The sequence below is a fragment of the Brienomyrus brachyistius genome, chromosome 3 (genome assembly GCF_023856365.1).
Source record: "Brienomyrus brachyistius isolate T26 chromosome 3, BBRACH_0.4, whole genome shotgun sequence".
NCBI classification, from domain to species: Eukaryota; Metazoa; Chordata; class Actinopteri; order Osteoglossiformes; family Mormyridae; genus Brienomyrus; species Brienomyrus brachyistius.
In genome coordinates this window covers 9,274,112-9,295,584 of record NC_064535.1, presented here as the reverse complement: position 1 = coordinate 9,295,584, position 21,473 = coordinate 9,274,112, and the positions used below count along the sequence as shown (strand labels likewise).

The window sequence follows — 21,473 nt, the reverse complement described above, 5'->3', positions numbered from 1 at the left end:
CCATTCCTGAGTAGCGTTTACCTCCCTTAGTCACTTTTGTTTTTAAAAAACTTTTTTTCAAGATTTCTATTTACGAATTGAAACAGTATGCACTGTTTCTCAGTTTATCATAAACATATGCACGAACCTAACAACTGAGAGCTACAAAAGCCAGACCTGTATGTAGTTATGTGTAACCATGGGAACACTGTTCTTTCCTGGTCAGAGTACTTCAGCAGATACTGATCAAGCACTTAATAACCCTTATCTGCATCTTCCATTACAGTATCAAACATTATGTGATATTGATGTTATGTGTAAAATAACCATGAAAATAAAATGCAATTACACAACTGCAATTCTGTGGAGATAAATCAACGCCTACGCCACAGAAAAATACATGGTTATGATATTATTGAACCCCCCGCAACCCAGTAGGATGAGCGGTTTGGAAAATGGATGGATGGATATTATTGCATTTAGCAATCTAAAATAACGTTTCAGAGTACATCTGTAAATGGCAGGGTTCAGCCTACATAGCAGACAGAAAACATATCAGTCGTGGGTAGTGGATCTACACGTATGTTTCTGACCAAAAGACTTCGGCACTTATACGCAATTACTGGGGAATCCGTGTTTTTAGGATTCCATTGATCAACATAGATTAACAGCACCATGAGGTACTGGTTCTGGGTCAGACAACACAAGAAGTATAAATTCTTTCAGCGCACAACTGCACCGATCTGCGGTCAGCATTTAGACAAATATTCCACATGTTTCTCTGTCGCTGAAAAGTGACGTCATTTATGCGTCCGGGTCACGTCTAGAAATTATACATGAGCAGCAGGTTCGCAGTTTTTGTTTTTATTAAAATATATCTGTAGCTTTGACATTTTTATTCGAGCACCCGGTCCGCCTGCTTTGTGTTTCAACGTTAGCTAGCCGCTTGGCTTGGCTTTCCTGGAAGCATGCTTATCGCGGAATGATTAAAGAATGCTAACTTGCTAGCTGGCCAATAACCTGCCACGGAAAACTCTGGAATTTCAGTTAGCATATAAAGCTAGCCACCGTAGCGGCTAGCCTGGCTGTTCCGGCCGGGTTAGGAGATGAGCGCGCCGGGGAGCGGATCGCAAATGGCTGTCCCAGCAGTGTGTGGAAATGAAGAAGTTGGTGACAGTTTGGAGAACGGAAGACAGGTAGCTAGCCGGTTAAGGCGCTTTATTTGGCTTTACTTAGACAATTGCTGTCACATTTATGTATCACATGACTGGCTTAGTTGGTAAGATATTTGACATTTTTTTAACGTTCTAATAAAATACAATCTGAATCGTATTATTATTATTATCAATAAACACAGCGAAAATAATGCTGTTTTTAAATCAACGTTGCAAAAGACATCTATTGCAGTGCCTGTGTTGTTGATCTACTAGTCTTCTATAGTGTAACTATAATGAATTGGCTAGTTAGAAACGTGTGAAATGGATACTGACTTCATAAGGCGTCGATCCTTTTAGTGGTATTTGATCGCTATAGATAAACCCGTAAGGCGTAGCTTTCCATATACAGCAAGGAAATGAATGAAAACGAAAAATTAGGTCTTGGGAAATAGATCACGAGTCTATAAAGTGGACAACCGAGACTCCTATTATTAAGTGCGCAGTATGATAACATTTTCCATAATAAAGCAACTGCATACATACTCGTACTTCTATTAAAATATTTAAAGTCCGATGAGCACTACTTTTTGTTTTAGAAACTTGCATGCTTGCATTTTTTTTATAGTTATCACATTCTTTAAAATCATTTATGTGATTCGATATTTTTGCATGTTTTATTTCGGTTTCTGTTGTGCTTAGGAGGCAGTGATATGCTTGGGAAGCGAAATAAAAAGTCGGGCGGTGGTGAAATACTCCGCTGCCCCGCCGCCGACCACTTACGCACTGCTGCAGGAGAAGACGGACCTGAAACTGCCCCCTGCAAACTGGCTAAGAGAGAGCTCGCAGCTGGGGCCTGCTGGCACGACTGTGCTGGGCTCCAGCAGCAGGAACAAGCCCTTCTCCAGGTAGGTTCATTTGGACTGTACAATCGTCAGACTTCGATCGTGAATTGTATCTTATTTGTTCATGGAAGCCTGGCATTTCTATCAATTCTTGTGCTCATTTCATAAAATATTAAGTGCTTTGGCTTTATTTATTTGTCTCCGTGTAGTTTTGGGATGGCATACGATTTCATAGACTCTATTGGGAACGACGTTGATGTTGTGTCAGACTCAGAGGTATGTATTACATTGCAACAATTCGCTAAAACCTCAGGTTGTACCCTGGTCACATATGAAAAAATCATTTACTCTCTTGATTTCTCAGAACATCAAGAAGCTGTTGAAGATCCCATACAGCAAATCCCACGTCAGCATGGCTGTACACCGTGTGGGACGGACACTTCTTCTCGATGAGCTAGACATTCAGGAGCTGTTTATGAGATCCTCCCAGGTTTTTTGCATTCTTGTATATTAGTATTGAGTTGTCTTTTAGTGATTTGAATATTACTCTATGTTCAGAACACGTATTTTTTTGTCCTGCTTCAAGGGAAGAAGAATCATTTATTGTCAGCTTCATTAAATTCTAGTGATGGCAAAATGGAGCTTCATGAACCATTTGCTGTATTTTTTGACAACACTAGATGGCGCTCTTGGTTTGCTTTGGGGCATGTGTTGAATCCTTTTTTATTTTTTTGCACAGAGAGCGCCATCTAGTGGGGTCAGAAAATATTTTCGGTTCATGAATCTTCATTTAGCCATTGCTAATAAATTCCTAACTCTTTGTCCTTTTAATTACAGACAGGTGACTGGTCATGGTTAAAGGAGTTTTATCAGCGATTGGTAGATCAAAAATGGCAAAGAAAAAAGAAGAGTAAGGAGCACTGGTACCAAAAAGCCATTTTGTCCAAATTCCTCTATTATAGGTAAGTTTTCTATCAGTTTATTAAATTATGCACCGGCACAAGTCAAGTAGTGCTACAGTATCTGCTTGAGATCATATTCTGATTTTCATCCTCTTCTGTAATTTTCCTCAACTGGGGACAGAGGAAACTAGGGTTATAGTATAACAATCAGGGTATAACGTATATTTGTAATTTGCCTTTCAGTCCAGTTATCATAATGTTTTGTGCTTATTAATAGCATACCTTATCTTCCAGTTGATTTGGCTATTTAGTAATCTTAACACATTTTATTATTGCTGAACTGCCTTGTGATTAATGTGCATATACACTCTGTAGTAATTTACTTAGGTTCACATAGCTGGTATTGGGTAGGACCTGCCTTTCCTTGCTAGACTGCTTCATGGCGTCGGGTTGAGTGTTTTCAGAAGCTGTTTTGTGCTCCGTACATGTCCTGCGCTGTTTTGTTTGTGTCCTTTCTGTTGGCTTTAATGAGTTTGACCATTCCACTCTGACCTTTCTCTGTCCATAGGATGCTTTGGTCTCCTCGTTGCATGTATTGAGTTGTAGTCACATGGTTTGCTTTGTATATATAAATTGGCCACAGATCGAATTGTGTGTGATTCACAGTTCGGACAGAAATCACTTGCTAGTCATCCCTCTGCATACATCAAAATCCTAGTACAGTTAGAGGTTTAGTCTGTTCTGCTGATTTATATTCTTTATGTATCCTGATATCATCCAAGAAGAATTGTTTACTGCGCCATTGAGGATTTTCCTGTATCACCAGATACAAGATGGGATGCAGCTGTATTCTATTCATATTGTCAAGTTTATTGACTGTGATGAGGTTGTTGGTTTACCTCCAGCATTAATGGCGATGCCACTGCGGAGCCCGTTCCGGCCCACTCGGGTGGCCATGATGAGGAGGTCAAGGAGTGCGGACCTGGACCCTCCTGGCCAGCAACATTCACCAGCTCTTCTGATTCAGAGACACCCACCAGTCCCAAAGAGGTATGTTTGAGACCCAACACTTCCTGTCATGTGTGTTTGGCTGTTGGGGAGTTCTGTAGAATTGTCCCTTATCCCAACTTGCTCTTCATGAGACATACGGGAAACGGCAAGTTGGGGGGGGGGGAGGGGAGGACATTCACAGCACAGTGTCCCGCACCTCTGGAGCACCTGGGGGAACACTGTCGTCCCTGAGACGGGATTTGAATCGATAACCTTCTGATCACTCGTTCTAGCCTACAGAGCGACAGCCTGGGTGTTTCTCAATACCAAGAATACCTAAATCATATTTGTGTTCTTGGCAAGAGCGCCTTTGTTCTTGGAAGGCAAGATAGCAATCTTGGGATGCAATGAATCCTGGGATTGTTCTCATTTGGTGAGGATGCAACCAGTGCATCCTTGATATTTGGGGTGGCGCAAGAACAACAAACAGTGATTTTTATTGTGCTCTGTACTTCTGTTCTTGAATATTGGAACTGTCTTTTGGCAATGGACGATGATGCCAAAGAGGTACACGAGAACATAAGAACGGTCAGGAATGCATATTGATAATCCCCTGCTTACTGTGTTAGTTCTTTTTCTTGTTCTTTCAGGAGAACGTTTCTATGGAGAACAAGTATGCCTTGGGTCATGTGGCCTCTGTTACTAAAGAGCAGAACCTTCCCACACTTTTTAATGAAGGGGAAAACAGTCAGGTATGACGTAATCTGCATTTGATTGCATTTGCATGATTGCAGAATCACTTCTTGGGTGATGTTTACAACAGTTCTCTGTACTGCTTTCACTTCCAAGGGTCTGCGGAATGACTTTGCCCGAAACATTTTGTGGACATTTGAAGACATTCATATGCTGGTGGGGTCAAACATGCCTATCTTTGGTGGGGGGCGATATCCAGCTGTCAGTCTGCGTCTCAGGTCAGTATCTCCTGCTGCAGAAGGCAATGTTTTGGGTCAGGATCACGGATTGTTCAAACCGTCATTGAACCACTAGCAAAGTTTTGGAACATTACTTTATTGGTGGATTTTGGCCTACTGATTTTTTTTATTTATTTTTTCTTTTTCAGGGATAACAATAAGCCAATTAATGTTCTGACTGGTATAGACTATTGGCTGGACAATCTGATGTGTAATGTCCCAGAACTTGTCATGTGCTTTCACGTCAACGGCATAGTACAGGTAAGACTGTTGCGTACCTTTTTAGCCTGAGGTTTATATTATTGAGTGTGATACTGCTAGATGTCTGTACGTAACTTGTATGTCTACGCAGAAATATGAGATGATAAAAACCGAAGATATCCCACATCTGGAAAACTCCACGTTTTCCACCAGGGTTGTGAAAGACATCGCCCAGAACATTCTTTCATTTCTCAAGTCCAATTGCGCCAAAGAAGGGCATACATATTGGCTTTTTAAAGGTACGAGAGACCCTCTAAAAAATATATATCTAATGTTTATTGCACGGAGAACCATCCTTAAAGACGCTCGTTAATGATGCTGTTGATTGACAACGCTTAATAGTTCCTCTCTTAATGGATATTTAAGCCCTACGTCGCCACTGCTATTGATTAACATTTTGTACCATGTAGGATAACGTTAAGTTTAGCCCGTACACATATTCACTGTTAAAGTTCTGGATATACTGTATGGAATGTGGTATTATTGCACTGTTTCTTAATCTCTCCATGCAAGGAAGACCACCTTAGGTCATTTCACACTAATTTTATTGTTAAGTAAAATGCCCACGTTTGTCCGTGCTTTGCAGCCAGTGGGAGTGACATCGTGAAGCTGTATGATCTCACCACGTTGTGTGAGGAAGCGGCAGAGGAGAAATGCCAGAATCCTTTTACTCTGCCTGTGGCTGTTCTACTTTACAAGTGAGTTTATTTACATTACTGCCATTCTGGGTTTCTCTCCCAGAGGATTGTCAGCCTGCTGTGCTGCTCTCTCTTGTCCATTTTTCCAGAATAATAGTTAACTGATCATCACATTTGATTTATTTGTCAGATGCCTTTAGCCGAAGTGATGTCCATTTTTTATTTTCTTTTATTTTGAGAAAACAGGGTCAGACTGTCTCTCGTACAATTTGGGATTAAGGGCCTTGTTCAGGGGCCCAAACCACTGAGCCCCGGATTTGAATTGCGACCTTCCAATCACAGGCTCGGCATCCTAACCTGCTGACCCGCGGATTTGAATTGCGACCTTCCAATCGCAGGCTCGGCATCCTAACCTGCTGAGCCGCGGATTTGAATTGCGACCTTCCAATCGCAGGCTCGGCATCCTAACCTGCTGAGCCACACTGTGCCCACCATTATTGACTTGTATGCCCTTTGGTTTAAGTGGAGCACGTCGGTCTAATTTTGGGTATTGTCAGTTGCATTGCCCTCCAGTTTGGCTGTTTAAGTTCAGCATTTTTAAATGGATAAAAATCAAATAAGCTCACTATCAACCTTTAATTCTGTATACCTATTTTAACAGAGAGCATTCAAGATATTTAATTATTCAGAAATGGTTTGGATTATCCAGGTAGTAAGCTAGCTCTTTGGTCTTATGATTTATAATGTTCAGCAGGTAGTTTTGTTTTATGTTCTGGAAAGAACTGGTTGAGGCCAGTCTGGGGTGGCATTTGAGGCCGAGTGAATGATTTTGCTTTCAGAGTGGCCAGCAACATGATGAAGAAGAACCAGAACAGGAAACACTATGGTACAATTAGAACTCTCCTCCTGAACTGTATTAAACTGTTGGACCAGGAACGACATCCTCAGGTATGTGGGTCTGGTTTTCTCTTCATAAAATGTAAGGAATTTCATGATTTGGCATGTGACTCGAATTCAGCTTTGGGATCCTCTTGGGGGATCTGAGGATTGAGTTGAGAATCATACATTTTTCTCAATGTAGACTCGTTTCTTAAGCTTTTTTATTTTTTTATTTTCATTGCCCAGATCATTGCTTCTGCCAACTATATGCTATCTGAGCTATTTCAACTTGATGAGCCCCCTGAGGAGATCAGTGGGGAGTCGTTTCGGGGGGGTGGCTCAGAGGACAGCTACAGTGAAGAGGAGGAAGAGGAGGATCTGCCGGAAGACAGTGATGAGAACAGCTCCTATCGCACCTGCTCCGACCCACCGGATGTCAGTAGGGCTGTGGCTGTGATTAGATCGGTGGTTGAACTTTCAGTTCCAGAGAAATACAAGTACACTGACCAGATCCGAGTAAGTGAGTTCCTGCTGTATCAACTGTGACGGAATTGGGCGATTACTGTACAAATTCTGTTTTTTAGAATTTTTGTATGAGATGAATGGCACAACCAGTTGTATAAGAAGAATGTTTCTAAAAGCAAAACTGTGATGCAGTTTCTAAACTTCCTAGTTTGACGAATTTCCATTATATAGAAGGGGTTATAGATTTTATCTGAATTGGGATTTTTGCTACAAATGTAGCAGAACGGTGGAATACACGGTTTATGTTGGACACTGAATCTATTTGCATTCGGATTATCAACCAAAATCAAATAATCTAGGATAATTGACATCTTGGTTATGGGTGGCTTATATAATTTTAAATCTTTAAAATATCTGATTATTTACAAGTTTTAAGTAGAATTAGTAGACCTATTTATTTACTAATCTGGATGTATCTAATACTAAGTGTGTTAGACTTACAGCTAAATGTCTTTTGCAGCCAAACTATGCATTCCCGTTCTCTCATGACAAGGAGGAGCGATGTCGGCATGTTCTTAGCTATGTGCTAAAGGTTGGTGTCCCATTTCTGATCATCTCTCTGCCGCTTTAAAACATTTAACAGTCTAAATTTACAGTCTGTCTGTCTGATTTATTTATTGGGTGTGGACAGGGCTTGAAAGCAGTAGACAGCAGTATTAAGAGAGAGAGCGATCTGCCAGCAGCCGACCCAAATACCCCTATTCCTCTGAAGTATGAGGAGGGGAGTGACAGCACAGGGCAGAATGCTGTAGAAAAGGAGATCTCCCTTCTTCTGGATAGAGGTGAGCCAGACATTTTCTGAAAGGTAGATTTAAATCGGCTGTTTTTTCCTTGGAACGGGGGCGAAGATGACAGCAGTTCATAAATGTTTGTCGGTGTCCTTTTTGTATAGTATAAAAATAAGAAAAGGAGTGAACTAGTGCTAGTGAATTATTAATCTTTTTAGGGTAGTTGTACACAGAGGTGGATAGTTCAGGTCCAGAAAGTGGAAAAACTAGACCAGGATTTTGTTTTAGTTACTGAACTGGTTTGTAAAAACAAAATCTCGGTCTGGATTTTTGCATTCTGGGCATGAACTGTCGACCTCTGGTCGTGCATAAGGCATCACTTTCTTTTCTGTGTTTCTTTCTTTCCTTTTTATTGAAACCCTTTTTGTCCTTTTTGTCGGAGCCTCAGGTCCTTGCCAGGAGGACATCAAACACCCGACACGTTCTGGCATGATTCCGGGCTCTTGGCAACATCGAATGAAGCTCCAGCTTTTCCTGAAGGCCTCAAAGGCTTACTATGTCCTCTCGGAAGCAGCCACCAACCTGCTGAAATACGGCCGGGCCCTGCGCTACATCAAACTGGCCTTGCAGTGTCACGGTGAGCTGGTGCTCAGCTCGTTGGCCATGTGATTAATGGAGCATGGGGAGATTGATGAGGAGATCGAAAGCTATTGAGTCTTTCAACTGTCTAACTGTTTAAACTCACATATTGTAACTACATAGATTAAGGGCCGTACCTAGATTGAAGGATTGCCATAGAGCAATTCCACTATTTTAAAGATTGACAAACTGTAAAACATTTATTTTTTATCAGCACTTCATTTTTACCACCGGCCTGCTTGGAGTCCACAGCTTAGGCCAAATATGCCTCTAATTTTCTGTTCAGAGAAGTTATGTCAACAAAAGGCAGTACTTTTTATGGTGGTTTTCTCTTTGAATTTCAACTGTCTTTTTTTCCCATTTCATAGATGCCTACTGCTCGGTGAGCAGCAGTTTACATCCAGAGGTTCTGCTCTTCCACAGCCAGTGTTTGTCCCTGTGTGGTGACATCCAGCTCATGCTGGCTCAGAATGCCAGTAGCCGTGCGGCTTATGTGGAGGAGTACAGCTATCAGACCAAGGAGGACCAAGAGATTCTCCACAGCTTGCATCGCGAATGCAGCTGCCAAGGTTTTGTCATTCGGAGGCATATTCTGTGTAGTCAGGGTGCCCTTTACCAGGTTCTGATAAGTCTGTTGCGTGCTGGATTTTGCTTGGCTTGGCTGCCTAGTTTAGCTTTGAGCTGAGCTGCTGATTTGACTGAATCGCACAACTCAAATTGTATTGAATGCATGCATCAGAAAGACGTGCTCTTGTCGCATAGTAGGTCTACAAATGCGTTCTAATCAGATAAAATGCGAAACTCATTTCACCCAACTGTTGATTGTAGCCTTCTTCAACTTTTACTTTCTAGTTGGAACCACGAAGACGACGTTTAATCGGGCATTAGATTTTCTATCGTTCTTCTTTCAGCTTTTAATATGGCCACGGATCTGGCTACGGACCCGGAATATCAGCTGTTTGTCAGCTGTAAGTGCTACGAGGCAGCATTTGAGCTTCTTACCTCAAGCAACCTGAAGACTCAACGCCCGAATCAACTTGCCCAGATCCTGAAGAGGCTCGGCAACATCCGCAATGAGATGGGCGTCTTCTATATGAACCAGGCGGCAGCCATGCAAACTGAGAAGGAAGGTGGGCAGTTTGTTGGCTGATGTTTTCCGGTAAATGCTTTGGCTTCAGTGCCCTATAGTGATCAAGTGAATACTTTCTCTCTACAGTGAAACTGTCCGTGTCAGCAGCTGAGCAGGAGATGTGGAAGAAGAGTTTCTCCTTCTTCGAGAAAGGCTTAAAGGACTTTGAAGCCATCAATGATAACACCAACATGGCGCTGCTTCTCTGTAACACAGGCCGACTGATGCGCATTTGCGCTCAAGCTCACTGTGCCGTCTCTACAGATGTTAGCCGTGGCGAATTCTCGCCAGAGGAGGCGCTGTACTACAACAAGGTATTTTCAAGGGCCGTTTCAATAGATCAGGGCTATTCAAGTCATAGTGCTTAAGGGCCGAGTACTACTGATTTTCCAGCCTTGTACCTGTGAGCGAAATGTGAAACCTCCTGGCCAATCAGTGTCAGTAATTATTAAACCAACTACTTGGAAGAACTGAAGACAAGGCCTGGATTTGGAATCGAGGGCCAGATTTGAAGAGCCCTGAAATGGATATCATTCAGGTGTTCCTAGTGACTTTTAGTAGCAGGTAGAACCAGGAACCTTAAACACTGGCGCCATTCTTGTAGTTATTTTGATTCTGGGTTTAACTTATAGCCACCTTTTGTATGCGATGTTTGGTCCATGTTTGCATGTGTGTCTTTTATAAGATCTCTGTAAAAGGGTGCCGGTGGTTCTTCTGCAGGGAGTCGATTATTACCTGAGAGCCATGAAGTCTCTGGGCACCAGGGAAGGTCATGAAGCTGTGTGGGACTCTGTCAACTGGGAGCTCTCTACTACCTACTTCACCTTGGCCACCCTGCTGCAGGACTTTGCCCCTTTGTCAAGAAAAGCCCAAGAGCAGGTGACAAAATGATCTAGAAGTCTGAGTCAATAAAACTGTTACGTAATATAGTAGTGTACCAAATTGGGTGTCTTTTTTTCTTATATTTTTGCTTATAGATTGAAAGGGAGGTGACAGAGGCCATGATGAAGTCCCTCAAGTACTGTGACCTGCAGACTGAATCGGCTCGCCAGCCACTTTACCAGTACAGGGCTGCAACCATTCACCACCGACTGGCCTCCATGTACCACAGCTGCTTCCGGAACCAGGTGTGGGCTTTCTCAGGGGCCCTTGTTAGCTCCGAGCCGTCCAGTCTCTCTTCAGGTCCAAGAGTTTTTCCAAGTTGTGTTATAATTGTCTGATGCCTGGAATACTCTGTAGGTTTGCATTTAGTTCAGGGTTCCCCAGTTCTGGTTCTGGAAGGCCAGTTTGCAACATAGTTTGCAGATTGCAGGTCCTGGTTCTCCCAGACCAGAGTTTGCCGTGCTGGATTTTACACTCGCTAATGTTGTGTACAACGAAAGGTACAATGAACAAGCTCTAGTGTATGAAATGTAACACATGGCCGCCTGTTTTGTTTGAAGTCTCCCATGACGACCGGACTGTAATCACGCTCTTCTCAGGTGGGGAACGAGCACTTGAGGAAGCAGCACCGCACCCTGGCAGAGCTCCACTATGGCAAAGCCGTCCAGCTGTTCCTCAGCCTGCGGGACGCCCCCTGTGAGCTTCTGCGGGTCCAACTGGAGAGGGTGGCCTTCGCCGAGTTCCAGATGGCAGGTGAGCACTGATTGGACAAATATCAGCGGCGTTAGTGATTCAGAACTTGGATCATTCAGCGATGCATGTGAAGTGTGGTTTAGCTGGCATGCATTTGAAGAGTTGAAGGACTCAATGTGGAAACTGGATCTACTTCGCTTTCTGTGTGACGCCTCATTAAGGCGTTGCCTGTTGAGAGGTTCTGAATGACTGGTGGTTGAGTTTCTTCAAGGGTTTATGATTTTGGTCATAGGACAGAGCAGTACTTCCTCGAAGATGAGGACTCTCTCAGGAGCTCTGGAGATCATGATGGAGACACGACATGCCTTCCAGCTCATCCACAAAGAGCTGCTAGATGAAGGGAAAGTGGTATGTAGCAGTATTTTGTAACCCTTTAACTGCGTACTGGTAGTACAGCCCCCTTTGTAAACACGAGCGCTCCCTGTCTTTTTGTAGACACTAGCGGGGGATGGCTGTGAGACCACAGGGACTGAAAGCTCCGCCTCCGCTGGCATCAGCACACAGGAAGTGCAGAAGCTGATCGGTGTCTTTGAGCCTAGCTTTTCTTTTCTCCTGCTTCACTTGGTGAAGCTGATAACAACCAGCAAGCGCAAGCCCAGGTAAGAGAGCAATGACATGGATGCAGAAAAGGTGGCCATTTTCATCACGGAAATACAGGTTTCTGTGAGGTAAATCCAGAAATGTTAAAATGTTATCTTTACTGTGACCATACAAAATTCCAGGGATGAAGTTGATAAAAAAAAAAAATAGAAACAGAATTGAAGACAGATTAAAAAAAAAAAAAAAAACTTGCATGTGTGCACAATTTCCCCCCCCCAATGGTTATGGGATCACATATTAGGTGTATTACAGCAGTAAATCATTGTGAATAAGTCTATCAGGTTCGCACACCTGGAATTTGCCATTTTATCTCACTCTTCCATGCAAAGAAATTGAAACTCCTTCAGATTTCCTGGGCATCACCTGTCCTTGTTAGGTCCAAAGGTTTTATATGTGATTGAGGTCTGGGATCTGACTGGGCTGTTCCCAGACATGTCGTCTTTTATTGAAGCTATTCTTTGGTGCACTTGGATGTGTGCTTTGGGTTCTTATGACGTTGGAAAGTGAAATTCCTTCATCTTCTGCTTTCTGACAGAGGCCAGCAGGTGTTTATGCCAAATATTTTTGGAATCAGTCTTTATTCCATATATCTTGAGTCCAGTTGCTGGGCCAGCCTTAGTGAAGCTGCCCTAAAGCCAAATGATACCAACTTCAGCTTTTACAGTTGGCATGATGTTCTTTGAGTGATTAGCCAAGTTATCTTTGTGGCGAAGTATCTTAGAATTATGGCATTTGCCTCATCAGACCATTAGACATATACAGAATATGGGAAACTGTTGTCACATACAAGGAGTGGCTATAGCTCCTAGTAATTCCTGCAGCTCCTGCATTGTTGCTGCTAAGTTTTAACCCTTAGCCTGCCCTCAACCCTGGAAGGCAGCCCTGATCTTGTCCCCTATTGCCACATTTTCTCCACTTCTTCATGATAGCCTTCAGTGTCTTCCATGGTATCCGGTGTCTGCTATTCTCCTGTATCCATCTCCAGATTAGTCCCTTTTGACAGAATCCCATAGATAGCTTCGTGAACTCCTTGCGGACCTTAGCTATCAGAGTTGGGCGCAACTATGAAAGTTCTAGACCTACAGGAACATATGAATGATTTTCAGTCGCAGCTATACGCTGCTTACCTTTTGGACCTGATTTTGAATGTACCTCCAAACACCACCTCTGTTACTAAAGGGGGTGCACAGGTGGCCCCCCTAGCGACTTGAAGGAGCTTGAAGACCTTTGCAGGGAGGTGTGGGGTGAAATTACAGCCCAGTTGTGCAAAGCTGATAAAAGCTTTCTCACAAAGACGTCTGTAATAAGTACAAAAGTTGCTTCCACAGAGTATTAGCAGGGGAGGTGTGCATGCAATTTCAGTTTTTATCCTGCAAATTCGTTTTCTCTCAATTTTCGGAGGTCACATTAAAAATGGAAACCATCTGATGTGATTTACCTTGTTTCCTGGCTACATAACGCTGTGTGGGCTGGTTTTACATCCACTGTCATTTACGTGCCATAATTCTAAAGCGACTATTTTATAACCCTTAGCAGTGGTATCTCCACTTTCTGTTTATCACGGATCTATGCGTTACTACACTAGGATGTATTACATGAATTCAGTTTCTCCTTTTTGAATCCCATATACAGTAAATATATTAATCTTGTTTTAATTGAAAATTCTCCATTTTTAATAAAAAGGAGCGTTTGGTCAATAGTATGCTTATTGTTTTTTCATGGTTTCTAACTTTAATAAATGTCAAATATTAAATTGCTATCAATAATTGTCACCTCATGAATTCCTACAAAGATTATTTTAATGCTTGTCGTCCCCCCCCCCCCCCCCCCAAATTTATTAGTAGTACCAAAGAGGAAGAAGCAGTGAAGTTATACAAGCAGATATACTCCAGACTTCTTCGTGCTGACAAGGCATCTCCACTCGTCCACCGGGTGGCGCTATACCTCGAGCTGCTCGAACACCTCAGCCAACAGTCTGACTGTAATGACAATGTAGCGTCGCCGTGAGAGTGACCACCGTGCGATCCATCCATCCGGGGTCTTGGTATTCTGTACACACTCAGTTTAAAAACGATACATGCACACTTCACCTTCACCTGCAGTGCCTTGCGCAGACTGTCTGCAATTGTATAATAAGTTTAATGCTGTATGCCCTTGTTAACTGCAGGGGTGAAAAATCACTATCTGCTTTTTTGTAAAGCCGACTTTTAAAGAGAACATTTCTCTTTCGCTGATCTACCTGAATCTATGGACACTGCACTGCAGCGCGGCAAGCAGTCTACAGAATAAGGTGACATGAATATTTGAACAGACCCCAAAGCTTCTGTTGAAAACCAATATTTATTACAAATCTTTTTTTTAATGTGCAATAGTCAGGACTATTCCATGCAAATAGTCCTGATCGATTTGTTTCAGTCATAGTATCGTTTGTATGCTGGTAGGCTATTCATTTTAAATAAAAGTCTGAATGTGATTTGTTATACGTTGTTCCATTTTGTATTGGATGTATATTTCGGTAAAGTTTACGTCTGTATATTACAGGGTCCGGAGGCATAAGAAGGATGATACTTTGTATCATTGCACAGCCTCTTATGGACGCTTGTGTTTGGACAATCGTTCAGAGATCTTTGCTTTTGGTACCAGGTGCTTGCCTACTCTTTGTTTTTTTTAATGTTATTTTTTTTAAAAAGGTAGTTTTAGTCTTGTTTCCACTAGGTTGTCCAGAAAACTGCAAACCTTCCACAGTACTGTGTTTTTATGCGTTGATGCAAAGCCAAGCACAGTGAGGGGGCAGAATTGAGCGAGTCTGCAATCGTGGGCTAATTCTGCACCAGGACTTCGGTGTGAATATAGTAGGATGTGAGTGTCATTCTGTTGTGTAAATCTTTGGAAAGTGTGATTTAGAAAATATGCAGTTTTCGTACTACCACAGATTGAAGGTAATCGCAATCCAGGTAAGGATGCAGGTTAACACTTTTAACTGATGTTTTTGCACTTATAAAATCTCTTTATGTTGTATGAAATACCTGAATCATTTCCCTTAATTTATTAAATGGTGCCATGCTGTTTAAATGAAGGGAATCTCAGTGAAATAGGTGTGCTGATAATTACTTAACATCTTAGAAAAACATGCAGCTCTCACATTTAAGTACTGCGATAATCCAATGCTACAAATGTAGAATAGAATGGAATACGTCTTTAATGTCCATAAAATTTACATCAGATGGAAATTCATCTTTGACAGTAACGAATTCGACACACAATACTACATTAAACTTTATTTCATAATAGCAGTGCAGCTATTAGACGAATGGCTTTAAAATATCTGGCTCTATAAAAGCTTAACAGCTCTTCCTAAGCAGAGGATAAAACATTTAAAGTAGTGCACAACGTGTAACAGACTAGGGCAGAGCTATTCAAACTTATTTTTGACAGCCCCCCCCCCCCCCCCCCCCCACACACACACACACACACACCCCCCTCTGGATTATGAGAAATCGCACACTGTATCACACATCCCTCATAAGGACCTTTTTTCACGCAGTGTTTACGTAAAATGCATTTCACCCTCTTGATCTCGTTTTTCAGGCTTTTGCTGGATAGCGATCTGAAGTTTGTCCGAAATGCGCTGCAGTGCAATTTTGTTGTCACTAGGGGGCAGGTTGTTAAGCAAGGACTGTGGGGTGATTTGAAGGAACCTTAAGGAGAAAATGTATGTTAATAAAATACTGCCTTTTTTTTTTTTTTCTTTCACAGAGTATTTGGTTGTCATTTACAACTTTAATTTATTGCTGATAAATGTAATGCGATAAATATTTTAACAGGAACCAGTCTGGTGACTTTTAGCTCTGGTGGGATTGGAAAGACGTGCTGATGCAGTTGAACTTATTACAAAGGGTCAATTCATGGATCAGCACCCAACTCCGGTAGTTTCTGCGTCTTGGTGCAGTAGCAGGAAGGCGGGTGGACCTGGGCCACATGCTCTTGTGTGAGCGTGAAGTAATTATCCACACCTCTGGCAACCTTAAACAATGACAATAAAGTCAGTGAAACATTGTTGTTTTTTTTTTTTCTTAATCCATGTCAGCCAATGAGATTAAACTATGAGTAATCAAACTAAAAACAGACAATACTGACATGATGATGACATTTGACAAGCAATTACTAAATTGGAGAATTATTTGTGGACATTAAAAAAAAAAATGATTTCCAGTAAGTGTTAGTAATATATGTTAATACAGATGTTAGCCATATATAATTTTTAACATATATTACTAACATTTGTATTAAGTATTAAGGGCGCCATCCTGCATGAAGAAACCAGCTATCGGTGCTTACTGTTCAGCGCATTGGCCTGGGTGCCAAAGGCAGGTCATGAGATGGGCAGCTCGAGTCACCTCTGTGCGTCGCACGGTTCTGATCCAATGGCGTCTGTCATCTGTAGAGCACAATAAGTCAGGAAGCCGACTTGAAGATTTACATCGGTAATAAACAAAAGAGGGGAAAAAACACAAAAGATACCAAAAGTGATTATTTTCACTTTCGCTACTATACATTCGAAGGTGGATCTTAAGAATTTTCTATTTAAATGTTTCTATTTTTAAATGTATTTTATTTACTAGTCAGCAGGCTGCTGTTTCTTTGTTTTAACCTGCCCTTTGTCTAAATTACTCAGTTTGCTACTTAAATTTCCAGCCCTGTATGCATATATACTCTGTTCATGGCACACACTCGCAGGACTGCTGCTGGATTGTAGACGTTACTCAGGGTAAAGTGGCTCCCCCCTGCATGCAGGAAGTGAGCGCTGACCCCTTTGTAAGACTCAGTCGGGGGCTCAAAGAAGCAGCCAAGTGCTGAAATTAATGCCAAGGATGACAGGGCAGTCAGACACATGTGGCCAGATTTGGGATCTTTGTGGCAGCTGACTAACCATGTAAAAATGGTGCAGTTTACCGCGCTGATGCTCTGTGACACTGTTAGGTGAAAGAATTATGTTCGTCTTCCTTAGGCAATTCAACTTAGCATCTAGACAAACCGCGCAATGTCCGCCGCATTTTTTATATTGAAAATTTTGCTACTCAGTTCTTAAGCTCCACATCAATAGGATTTTGTCTGCTGCAAATGCTCCTCACCTGCCAGCATGGCTGCAATGGTCGCCACCTCGCTGACGCATTCCAACTCGCAGCTCAGATAAAGTCTTAGCAGCTTGTGATGAGCCCATCTGTACATCACATGCTGGCCAAATTACACCTGCTGTCGACTAGCGGGGCGACAGACTCAAGATCTGTCCTGCTTAATTCACAGGACCTTATCAAAGACTTTGAAATGTCACAAATGTGTTATTGCTAGGATGTCCTGATCCCCTCTCTTGGTACCCTGAACCGATCCATTCGATATTTATATCTGCCTATTCCAAGTCCCGATCCAATATTTTAATAAATATTTTTTATGTTTATGGATATTTAAATAATACATGGACTCGTGATATCACAGTATTCTTCCTTATGATGTTTCAGCGATTACCTATTGGAATCGTTGTACTAAGCAATGATCTGGTTCTGCTCCCACTCTAAAAGATGGCGACCAAAACATTGCATATAGCTGCTGGCTTGCTTTGAGTTTCTAATTTAAAGAGTTTCCACGCAGCCCTACATCTTGATCTTGATCGTTTGTAACATGTGATGGAACCTTGAATTTGGGTAGCTGATACCGATCGATAAAAAAATGCCTGGATCAGCCACGATTGTGATCTTTAATATCAGTCAGGGACACCACTGGTTACTGCTATATAAGCTTTAAATATTTTTGGAATATATTACCCCTTTTAAACAAAATGCTGTTGCTACATGTCTTGAGTACCTGATAAAGTTTGATGGCAGCAAGCGAAGCATTAAACAGCAAAAATATCCATCTGGTACTAATGTATAATTTGTAAAATACTTTATACAACTGTGTGTTCAGCAGCAACAACAACACTAACAATAAGGCCATGCAGTGAGTGGGCAGAACTGCAGCTCACCAGGTCTGTTTATGAGATCATTGTGCCCAAGGCCAAATGCTCCATTCTCTTCAGGAAAGGTACAGTGGACGTGAGTTTGCTCTCCAAGACGGGCAGGGAAGCCTCACTAAGCAGCCGAGCTTCTGCAGGGGAGCGACGAGAGCATTTCCCTGGGAGAAGGAAAACTTCCGACTCATATTCCACTAATTAGAGTTATTTCTACTATTATGACCAAGATAACCTGTAGCAGTGTCTGAAGTGGCCTTTAATTAGTGTTTACTTTGCTAGGAACAGAGGCAAAATTAGCTGCAGCGTGCACCATTAATATTCGTAATTACAGAAAATGATGTCATACTTAACCATCTCGGTCTGAAATACATACTTAATTTTCATTGCTAACTCATATTTTTTTTTTTAATTCAAATGGATTCTTTGAAGCCTAATTCATACCCACTGAAAACTCAACAAGGCTGATGTCTTGTTAGGGCCAGCGTAGATTCCTCTTACCCATTGAACACGCAAGTTGCTCACACAGCTCTGTTTCACTTCCGCTGATTGGTTTCTTCACAACCGAGCTTGTCTTGACCTCGGAGTTATGTACCTGACGGCAAATTCTGTCGTACACAGTCAGTAGTATAAACTACCTCCTATCAAATTATATGACTTAGAAACAAAAGCTTATTCATACAAATTAGAGACATTCCTCTTGTGTTTTGACCTGAAATGAAATATATATGACTGACCTCTTAATAACGGTGATGTGTGATGAATTATCAGGTAAGACCTATAACACCATAATTTTGATACATGATTGAATTTTAAATAAACAAGTTTAGAAACCCTACTGCATAAAACTTTATGGTGTCAACTGCCCAAAACATGTCCTCAGCCCGACTTGTGGTGAGGAAGACTCTCCTGTTCTTGATCTGCTCGTCCAGATGGACGGGCCAATCCCAGGCCTGCTCAGGACATACAGTCACGGGCACCAGGCTACCCAAACACATGCTTGGCCAGGCGGTCTCTTGGCAAAGAAACCTAAGACACACACCTTGGGATGGCACAAAAAAACAACAGGTGGTAATGTGTCCTCTATTCCACTTCCACGTCTCCATTATCTTTAATGCACATTTTAGTCCTCTACTAAAATTACCCACCATATAATTATATAGTGTGTGCAATTTACAGCACTTAAAGAATTCATAACGTTTTTAAGATGTGACATGATACTACACTGTACTAATAGGTCTAACTTCCTCACATTCTGCATAGAACTTATAAAATAAAAACTAGAATCTGTTTATTATTGTTTATTTATTTACAGCACATTCCTGTTCATGCAATTCTGTGCCCATTTGCACAATCTTTCAATGAAGTGTTTAAAAAATGATTTTGTCTTATGTCCATGTCATATTCTCTTGTTTATATGTCTCATATTTATGATTTTCTATTTTGCATGATGTGTAACAAGATCAATATATCCAATATCGAAGTGTATGACCTATGCATCACATACCTTAAGATGACAATAAAGAAACATTCACTTGACTTAGATTAAATTATACAGTCAGTGGATTGTAAAAATCGATAGTAATAGAATTGGGAAACATTGATGCAAAAGCGCTGTTTTAGAATACTCTACTTTGCTTATTTATACTCTGCTTATTTATACTCTTATTTGCTTATTTATACTCTGCTTATTTATACTCTGCTTATTTATACTCTGCTTATTTATACTCATTTGCTTATTTATACTCTACTTTGCTCATTTATACTCTTATTTGCTTATTTTTATATAGCAGACGCTTTTGCCCAAAGTGACATACATTTATGAGAGCGCCCCTGGAACAACTGGGATGTTAGGGGCCTTGCTCAACAGGCCAACAGGGAAATCAATATCACTTTGGAATTTGAACCAGCAACCTTCTGATTATCGCATCCTAATGCGAACACACAGGGAGCAAAACTTTTCAGTGGACATGAACTTACCGGTGTGGATGTCAGAAACACAGCAATGCCCCCCCCCCACGTCCGTACACACAGCGCGCTCGTGAACCTGGTTGATGACGATGACCCCGTAGTGCTCCAACAGCGGCTCTGTGGTCATCTCCCCCATCAGCACATCATGCGTGCAGCACCTATGACAGAAAGGCAAGCTGGATGTATTAAGGACTAAAAACAACATTATTCTTTTTGGTCAGACTTTCTCAATGTCACTTTAAGAAGGAAGGCAATATTTTCTCAAATAGATTCTACTTATTTTGAGGACTGCTTAGCTAGCCTGTTAAACAGCAGCAAGGTTATTCACAGACAAAAAAGCCCCTTTTATAATTAATATTTTCCCCATGAGAAGGTAATTGCAGCAAAATAAGTTACACCCGGAGTGTGGCCTTTTAATTAAGTGTGTATTTCTGACCCTGGTGGTGTAATCCAGGCTACTGGCCTCAGAACGCTGTCTGCAGTACAGCAGCTGTCCGATGGGGGGCGCTGTAGCCAACCTAATGGCCGATGTTCATCCATCTGGTCGGTCACGCGGAGGGCTAGGTCCGCAGCCAGCTGACGGTGGTACTGGTTACACACCACCATACCGTGCCGGTAGCGAGCTGAGAGGCAGAACTCCGAGCACCACTGCGGAATCTGTAAGGCATCGCCATCGCTAAATGTCTATGTGCATAATCTTAATACAAAAAAGATGGTTTAATTCTCTGAGAGGCAGGAGTTGTCTTGACAACTGCCAATGCCAGTTTTTACATTATTGCTCTTTATGATAAGCGGTTGGAATAGCACTCTTTTGGGATATTTACATCCCAAACAGTTGAAGGAAAACCAGCAGAATTCGATAGGCCTATGTTATGATAAAACTCCGAGTAGGGCCGTAATTATAATATATAATAGGGGGTACACGTGCCCTCCATCCCACAATATTCAGATGTGCTCACAATGTCCCAGTCATATATATATATATAGTAAATTACGGCCTTCCCTCCCAATGTCCCTCCCAATGTTGACTTCTTGGCTACGGTGTTGTCTACAGCTGTTATGCTCAGATACAGAACAAGAAATTATTCATCGATTGTTTGTAAATGCGCAAATTCGTACTTATTTTACATTTACTTACAAATGTAAATACTTACATTTGCGCTGCTATGACAAGAAGATACCTTGCATTTTATCCTGTATACCACAAATGAAGTAGCTAGCATCAGGGACGGATTACGGACTGGGCCAGCGGGGCCGCTGCCCTGGGGCCCTTGGGGTGCAGGGGGCCCGTGGGGCCCCTAGCCCAAAACAATTTGCAACGCTTATCAACAATGTATTTTCATTTGTCTATTTTAGAGGGCCTACATTCTTTGATCCTCTGCCTACAAGGGCCCCTGACCCTATAGGGAGGGCGTTTGGCGGCCAAGGGCCCTTGAATTGTGGTGGTGGTGGTGGTGGTGGTGGGGGGGGGGCCCTCGCAACATTTTGCCCAGGGGCCCACACAACCCATAATCCGTCCCTGGCTAGCATATAAAGATTAAAATCTTTTGTTTTCATATCAGCGCAAATGCACATAAAATAAGCATGTATTTGCGCTTTTACAAGCAATCGATTGTCCCACCG

The 21,473-nt window shown here is 42.0% G+C and overlaps 1 protein-coding gene across 2 annotated transcripts; it reads left to right on the top strand.

The window, feature by feature from the left end:
• The first annotated feature begins 783 nt into the window (after positions 1 to 783).
• On the top strand, positions 784 to 14,883 carry edrf1 (erythroid differentiation regulatory factor 1). Of its 2 annotated transcripts, none has more exons than XM_049008975.1 (25): positions 784 to 1,175; positions 1,836 to 2,041; positions 2,188 to 2,254; positions 2,343 to 2,468; positions 2,816 to 2,940; positions 3,786 to 3,930; positions 4,521 to 4,622; positions 4,720 to 4,841; positions 4,991 to 5,102; positions 5,194 to 5,341; positions 5,689 to 5,800; positions 6,580 to 6,688; positions 6,866 to 7,135; positions 7,605 to 7,676; positions 7,776 to 7,926; positions 8,321 to 8,509; positions 8,880 to 9,080; positions 9,423 to 9,641; positions 9,728 to 9,954; positions 10,361 to 10,519; positions 10,618 to 10,767; positions 11,122 to 11,275; positions 11,508 to 11,623; positions 11,711 to 11,874; positions 13,720 to 14,883. In XM_049008975.1, exons 1-25 carry the CDS (start codon positions 1,086 to 1,088, stop codon positions 13,880 to 13,882), a joined length of 3,699 nt encoding a protein of 1,232 aa, XP_048864932.1. In that variant the 5' UTR covers positions 784 to 1,085; the 3' UTR covers positions 13,883 to 14,883. The 2 variants fall into 2 exon arrangements, with proteins under 2 accessions (XP_048864932.1, XP_048864931.1); XM_049008974.1 differs by having other exon boundaries at positions 13,717 to 14,883.
• Positions 14,884 to 21,473: the final 6,590 nt, after the last annotated feature.

Coding starts and splice junctions, on each gene's coding strand:
- edrf1 (XM_049008974.1), top strand. CDS start 1,086: ATGAGCGCGCCGGGGAGCGGATCGCAAATGGCTGTCCCAGCAGTGTGT. Junction 1,176..1,835: donor GTTTGGAGAACGGAAGACAG/GTAGCTAGCCGG, acceptor TGTTGTGCTTAG/GAGGCAGTGATATGCTTGGG. Junction 2,255..2,342: donor ATGTTGTGTCAGACTCAGAG/GTATGTATTACA, acceptor TTGATTTCTCAG/AACATCAAGAAGCTGTTGAA.